This window comes from Synchiropus splendidus, chromosome 10 (genome assembly GCF_027744825.2).
Source record: "Synchiropus splendidus isolate RoL2022-P1 chromosome 10, RoL_Sspl_1.0, whole genome shotgun sequence".
NCBI classification, from domain to species: domain Eukaryota; kingdom Metazoa; phylum Chordata; class Actinopteri; order Syngnathiformes; family Callionymidae; genus Synchiropus; species Synchiropus splendidus.
Genome location: NC_071343.1, coordinates 13,665,178 through 13,672,986, shown reverse-complemented (window position 1 = coordinate 13,672,986; position 7,809 = coordinate 13,665,178). Strand labels below are relative to the sequence as shown.

The following is a 7,809-nucleotide window of genomic DNA, read 5'->3' as shown; positions in this document are numbered from 1 at the left end:
TTGTTAAAATATTAACAGTTAAACATAACAGTTTAAGAGTTCAATGTTATTTTGTGGTTTCCGAAATATCAGTAATGGAATACTTACATCTCGCCTGCATTTTTAAGTAGCAACAAAATAGATTATTAAACAGTTATATACAAATAATAACCTTCATCTCTTAACTACCTTTGCTCAGTTTATCTTGGTCAATATTATACTTTCCTTTTTTGTTTTGATTCCTTATGTGATATTAGTTGTTCAATGTGCAATAACCTATTTTAATCTAGTTAATTTTATTTATTTATTTATTTATTTTTTGTTTATTTTTTCTGTGTGATGTTCTTCCTGACTGCATGCCCTTTCTTGCCTCTATTGCTGTTGGAAATGTAAATTTCCTGGAGGGAGTCATCCCAAAGGGATCAATAAAGTGTAGTCTAAGTCTAAGTTTAAGTCTAGTGTTGTTGTATATCATATACAGTGGTACCTCGGTTCTCGACCACGATCCATTCCACACGGCCATTCGAGAAGCGATTTGTTCGAAATCTGAATGGTTTTTTCCCACTACAATGAATGGAAAATGAAATAATGCGTTCCAAGACTTAAAATAGGCTTTTGTAGGAGTGAATGTAGAGTGTCTGCTGCAGGTGCGCTGTTCCTCTATGTGTGTGGCCGCTGCATGTGGGAGGGGTTGCAGAGTGAGTGACGTCTCTCCAGAAGTGAAGAGGTGCCCGGTGCGTGTCCAGCTCTGAATGTGCGCTTCTGTGCAGTTTGGCTGTGACAAAGTCATAAACCAAGTCACGCTCTGTCCCAGACTCGCCTCATCCCTGTCCCAGCTCCAGCCCACAACAGGACATCAAACCCTGGAGTGTGCGCTCCAGCCTCGGAGGTGTGGAGAGCGAGCACCTCCCCTGTGACACTCTACCACGGTCCAGTGTGGAGACAGGAAAGGTTTTACACCTCAATATGAAGAAAAAACAGTCAGTAAATGTAGCTAATGGGACACGTCTGCATACAGAGGCTGTGTTATACACAATAACAAAGCATGTGGGTGGATGGGTCAGCTGATCGGTCCGTGCATGTTATGTTTTTTCGAGGGGTGTTCCATGCCTGGATTTTCGTTTGAAATCCGAAGCAAAAAAATCTCGACATTTCGAGACGTTCGAAAACCGAGGTACCACTGTATAAGTGAAATTGGTAACTAACAGAGATTCAACTGTGTGCAGCAGTTCTCTCAGTTAGTTTTCCAAGCCACCAAGGCTTTGAGGAAAATGAGTACCTTACTGGGAAGGCTACTCCCTCTAGTCTGCTCTTAATCTCAACTCAGTGCAGTTATTTAATATGTTTGCAGTATTTCCACTCAAAAGTCCGCATTAAATCTTTATGCTATTACATTTGAAACATTCATTTAGAATGCTACTTGATGCATATTTGAGAATTTGAGAGACGTGATCCCTTAATAAGAGCATGAAAACGTTTCTGTCAGTTATTCAAAATAAAGCACATTGATCACAGGAGGTGATGAAGAGAGTGCAGGCAGGGTTGATCAGGTGGAGACGACTGTCACGGTCGATCTGTGACAGATGAGTAGCAAACAGCAGTATAGTTAACAGGAAGTTTGATAGGAGTGTAGTTCGACCTACAGTGTGACTGGAAACAAATATTGGAAGCAGAGTTCGGCACGGATGAAGAGGAGACAAAATTGTTGGCGGTCAATGAAGTTCATGGATACAGTAAATGATCGATCAATGTACAGTAGGACAAGAAGAGGTAGCAGATGACATATGTCATACAGGACCTAAGGTGGCAGAGACATTGGCATCAGCACAGTAAAACATCTCAACGCCGTGAGAACAGTCCTGGGTGTTCAGGCCAGCCATGGTCAACCCTGTGATCATGACAAAAACGCCAAGTACAATCAACATGATGGGCATGACATTTGCCTTCTGAAACAACCGCCCGCCATTGAGTTTGATGAAGCAGGCAGCTGGAAGGATGAAGATGAGAGGGGTAGCACTCAACACACCCTGCAAGGTTGGAGAAACACAATTAATCTGACTGAAGCATCTGCGGAAAACAGAACAGTGCTGAATGTAAATGTGAACAATGGCTCACGTTCAACTCCAGGACGACTCCCAGGCAGTCAAATGCCAAAGACATCGCCGTGCAGGCCACAATGATGAATGTTGTGACAGCCATGTGCTGTACATTTGAAAGTTCCCGCTGCCCAAGTGCATTTGAAACAACCTGCACGGAGACAAATTTTACTTACTTATTTTCATCTCATACAATAAGAAACTAATACACTGAGAGCTAGTTCTATTTAGGAAAGTTTTTTTTAACAAGAATAGATACTGCAGTACCTCTCGTGTCACAAAGCACTCAAGAGGAAATGTGGTTATAATGCTGAGGCCGAAGCACAGTCGTCCAAAAGTAGCCAGGTTATCGTCGCGACAGTAGTTTTCAAAGATGTCCCCTAAAAGCATGAGGTGTCCGTCAGGGACCAGAATTCTGATTCAACTGTAACTAATGCTAGCGTGGTTGCTACCTTGCGTGTACCCGGTGAAGGTCATGTAGCCTGCAACAGCGAAGGCAGCACTGATGACCAGCGCTGAGCCCACAGAAATATGAGTGACCCGCTGCCAGTTAGCCAGCGTGGGCTGCGCCAGTGAGCCGTAGATCAGGAAGCTGTTGTGGTGACATATGAAGGCTGCAATACAAGACGTCACATGACAAAGTGCTCGCATTGACTCCAACACTGCGGTGGGCCTCATTATTACTTCAAGCAGATCGAGTTGTGAGATGGAAAGCAGAGAAGCGGGAGTTAACTGGAATATAACTGTCACCAGTGAAGGCTTTCAAGAAACCTATTTGGTGTTTTTAGGTGGGAATAAACTGTTCTTCTACGACAAGCCGCAAAAGCTAGCAGAATGTTTTATTTGAATCTTAAGCATAGATCACTGAGTGGAACCCATTGTTTTACCGCTAGATGTCAGTGTTCAGGATTTCATTTTTATTCTATTTATTTATTTCAAATCATTTTTTAAACTTGCCACCAAAGTGCATTAATGTTGAAAAGAACAGAGCTTCATGGCCTTATATGTTTTACTTCATTAATTTGACTATAAGCTATAATATAATGTAGAAATTAAGGAAGGGAACATGCATTGTGAGGTTAAAGAGCACCATCAGATGAAAAAAAAAAACAAGAAAGCAGTGAACAGAGGACGGACAGGGGATACAGACTACAAACTATGAAACTACACAAATGATTCCTTATGTGATTTCGAGCAGGGGGTCTGGACAAGTCAAAGAAGCTCATTCAATGATTTGGATTGTCAAGAAGGAAAACAAGAAGTCAGTGGTTTCAGAAAAGCTCACGAGAGACTGTGTGCAATGGCTTGGGGCAATAGCATACAATAAATTAAACGTAAACAACCACAAATAAGCCTGCAGGTCACTGAGGATATTCAGTTGACATGAAAACCAAAAAAGAAAAAAAAGGCAGAACAATGGAACGATTCAAACCAGTGCTATAGTTATAAGGGCAACCCAATTTAGAGGACTATACTATGGACTATATGGACTATATAATCTTTTTTTTTAAGGTCACTAAAGGTCTCACCGAAAGACATCACACCAACGGCTTGCACTGCGTTCCACTTGGCGAATGTCCATGCGTCCTCTGACGGCGCGCTAGAGAGCAGTGTTTAGATTCGACTGTCAGGACAAGAAAGTGGCAATAGGAACATACATTTGAGGTCCGAGCGAAGCTGCTCTGATAATGACGGCGATGACAGTGAAGAGAGTGAGCACCATTGAGAGAAAAGAGACCTGGTGAAAAGAGGGAATCATCAACAAACATCCGTAGAACAACCCTGGTGTAATAACAGGATAATTACCTTCCCGAGCCTTTGGACATTCCGATAGAGGGACAGCGGAAGCGTGAACAGCACAGTTGACAGCAGGATCACAAAGTAACGATTGGCGAGGATGTGGTCTGGATCGACTGTGTGAACGAAAAGTTACTTAAACCGCCTGTCTAGCACGACAACAGAGACCAAATACCTCCTGATAGTCTCTGGAACACTTTAGTTAGCGTGTCTCCCGTCGTGATGCTGTAGCTGATCATCGCTGAGAAGGTAGAATAAAAGATGTTACACTTATAATCCGGTCAGATAAAAACTCAAGTAACACACCGATGAAAGGATACAGAAACTGCAGCACAGAAACGATGATGAAGCCAGGAAATCCGAAAGAGGTCTGCACCAGAGACTGGTAGGTGTTGGTCCCTGAGAGGTTCCCTCCTTTGATCAGCAAAATGATGGAGTAGTCTGCCACCAGAGGAACATTATCCTTGAGGTTTCACCAAGTCAAGAATGTCTTTGGCTGTGTCTCCTTTACCTGTGATGAAGGCCACCAGGATGAGCAGCAGGAGTCCAAAAGGGAATCCAGCCTGGTTCAGAGCATACGGTAACCCTGCAGAGGAGTCAACTAACAATGGCAAACTGGAACAACTTTCTCACACTCTTTCAATTTAGCTTTCCATCAACCATGTCTTTACTTAACATCTGAAGGTCTTCACTGATCAGAATCATTGTTTTACAAAGGCCATTTATTTATCCTCTCTCTGCATCTCCATTCTCTGGTCTCTGTTGTTTACGTCTATATATTTTAGACAGGACGTGGGCTGGAACTGGCAAAGCCCATGTGGGATACACCTGGGCTATGTGGGTCTGGGCTGGAACTGGTGGCCAGTATCAAACACAAAATGGTTCTATACTTATTCTTTATGATCCTGCAAAGCAGAGTTGACGTGTCCGCTCCCCTCTTTTGTCCGTGCTCAACAGCTGCTTTGACGCCTCATCATTTCGGTCAGGTATTTCTCCTCAAATAAAATCTACATGTGCACATTTGGCATGCAGCCAGAAACGAAAGGAGCTGGTTCAGATGTGATGTTGCTTAAAGAATGCAAGGTGAGTTCATCCAAGAAGCTAGTTTTTCTTTATACACAACTGTCTTGTTTTAAACATCTGTACACCATACGAGTTAGGTGATCAAAAAGTTTTGAATCTCGCACATTATTTTCCCTTCAGAATCAGGGCAATGCACCTGATGTTCATCAATGCCTTAGCTACTGAATCCATGTAAGATCATCATAGTGGCTGCAATTGTTTAGGGACTGCTCTTTGTGGAAGAAACATACTGTACCCTAACAGTACAGCCGAGTTGTGATGGAAGCAGTGATGGGTGGATGAGGTTTCATGATGCAGTATTGAAGGGTCGATGAGGTGAATGAAGCAGTGTCTTGCTTTTCAGAAGCCACCAGATGGCACTGTCTGTTGTAAATGTTATCACCTAATTCCATGAATTCTCACATGACTTCCAACCAAGAGCACCAGCTAGAGGCCTCTGAAAATTAGGAAACTGTCTCACCAACCCTCAAATAAACATATCCACCCTACTCTCCAGACCTTGCCCCAAGTGATTACCACTGTTTTTTTGTAATTCTACTGACTAAATTGAATTGATACTGAGCTGAACTTAGCTCTACTTTGCTTCTCTTTCCTCGATTCTCTTTCTATTTATGTTTGTTCCAAATCCGTCTTCCCTTTCAGATATCCTTTTGATTCATTCTTATGTAGTTTTCCGACCTTTCTACTTCCATGCCAACCAACGTCTTATCATCATAATCCATGCTTTTCAGTTTATTTATTTATCCTCCAGCTTCGCTCTCGCCTTTCAACTTCTCCCCTTCCCCTTTACTGCCTCCTCCATTCATCTTTCCATTCACTCATACAACCTTCTTTTCTGGTATAATTTCTCCTTTATCTCTGTCATTCCTATTTCACTCCCTTGCCCATCTAGCTATGATCTTTTTTCTTCTGTTTCTCTTCCATTACAGTGCACCCACTTCCTTATTTCCGATCCATGCTGTGGTCTCTACACATCCTTAATTCTTAGGCTATTTTTTGCTTCCACAATCATTACCATTAGCATCATCATATGCTATATGATCATACAAATGTATATTTTAAGTTTAGCGTTCAGATTCTTGTGAATGCTTGATGAAAGCGTCTCAACACCGCCATTTTTTCAACAGCGTATGTATGTGTGATCAGAATGAGACAGCAGTGACTCATTTTTGAGGCTCAAGGAGTTTATGGAGTTGACCCAGGGTCAAGCTTCACCAGTCATATGATACAAAAAGGTTTAGCACCATTTGAGCTGCTGGCAAGTTTCTGCTCAAACCATTTAGCACTCGGTTTGTTGGTCAGAATAGCGTGACAAAGACAACAAGTCACAAGTCTCAAAAATGTCTTCAGAAAACAAGTGCACCTCCGCGCCTCAAACATTAATGCATACCTATAATTCCAGATCCGATTATGGAGTTGATGAAGTTGAAACATGCAGCTATGAGTGAAGTTTGTGAATCCCTTTCAGCCTTATTTGGAATAAGAAGGATGCTCCTCTGGTCATTTAGTAACTGAAGGAGAGAGAAAAAAATCACAGTAGGAGGAAAAGCAAATGAAAAGAATGCAACTCACCGGCTGAGCCATTCTGACACCCGTTTGTCCCAGTGGGTTTTGGTCTTTGCTCTTGGTTCTCGTCCCTGGACTGCATTAGTCTCGCACCAAAAACAAGCAGCCCTTTTCAACTTCACTCCAAGTTTGATAACACTAAAACAGCGCCCCAAGCAGCCCGCAAACTGAATTACATGGAAGAAAAGTCAGATGGACGCGGCCTTCACAGCAGTGAAAGATAAACCAGTGTTTCACATAAACAGCCTCGTCACTCTGTTTCCACCAATTATCCGAGAACATTTTCAAAGTCCAGCTTCTGCTCTCACGCAAAGAATTTAATCTGATTAAGTTGAGATTTGCCAAGTATAAGGAGAGCTGGGTTCCCTCATTATTAAAATGTTTCTATCCCGCTCTCCAAGTCCGACTCTCTTTGTTTCGTCGTCCCATAACTGTATTGACACATTGGTGGCACTAGGGGAGCGCCTTTGACGCGGAAAGCCACAAAACAACACAAAAACACTGCACTGTACATGTATATACCCAACCAACAATATCCATCTGAAGTCAAGAAGTTCAAGAGCGCACACACACAGTCTGCGTTCTTGTGTTTTAGGAAACATTTCATTGAAGTAATGCTTTCCTCAGCCTCTCACCATTTAAAGCAAATGGTTAACTTTAACCAGGACCTAAACCAAGTTTAAGTTCAATTATAAAGAGCCTGTTATTTTGAAGTTTTAATCCTCAAATTCGGGGTTAAATTTGCGGCGACCTCGAAAATGTATAGTATAGCTATACAAGGCCCCCACACACATAAACACCAAAAGTATGTTCTTCACTTCACGAACGAAACTGAGAATTGATTGTAACCTCCACTTATTTATTTATTCTGCCCTCAACCGTAAGCATTTAGTCGATTTGGTCACACAGTATTTATGACAGGCACCAGGGGGCGCCAGAACACTAGTAATCCGTTATCCGCTTTGCGCTCCAAATAAAAGTTTGTAAAACAAATCAACATCGTCGCATCCAAACAACAAACTTTTTTTTTAAATTAGAAATTCATCCTTTATTTAGGTCATTTAACCCCATTTTCCTCTTCAACAAATGAACCGGCCCGGACGTCCGGATTCACTCAGTCATAATGTGATCCAAAGTTGTGGTTTCAGCTCTTAGCTTCTGATAAAGTCGCTCATTCCCGACATGTCCCACCACATTAGGCCCGCCTGTGGCATCTCTGCCCCTCTCCGCGCACCAGGAACATCCGGAAGCTCCACATTAGTCCGCTGGTCGCACGCAGGGCGGATGA

At 42.5% G+C, this 7,809-nt stretch overlaps 1 protein-coding gene across 1 annotated transcript; it reads right to left on the bottom strand.

Annotated features, from left to right (window-relative positions):
* Window positions 1-1,505: 1,505 nt before the first annotated feature.
* slc38a11 (solute carrier family 38 member 11) lies at window positions 1,506-6,635 on the bottom strand. Its single transcript, XM_053877467.1, has 12 exons — window positions 6,528-6,635; window positions 6,346-6,466; window positions 4,384-4,458; window positions 4,179-4,313; window positions 4,048-4,113; window positions 3,882-3,988; window positions 3,734-3,813; window positions 3,605-3,675; window positions 2,528-2,689; window positions 2,343-2,455; window positions 2,095-2,226; window positions 1,506-2,006 (listed from the first exon to the last, which is right to left on the bottom strand). The coding sequence occupies exons 1-12, from the start codon at window positions 6,537-6,539 to the stop codon at window positions 1,767-1,769; spliced, it is 1,314 nt and encodes a 437-aa protein (XP_053733442.1). The 5' UTR covers window positions 6,540-6,635; the 3' UTR covers window positions 1,506-1,766.
* Between the last annotated feature and the right edge of the window lie 1,174 nt (window positions 6,636-7,809).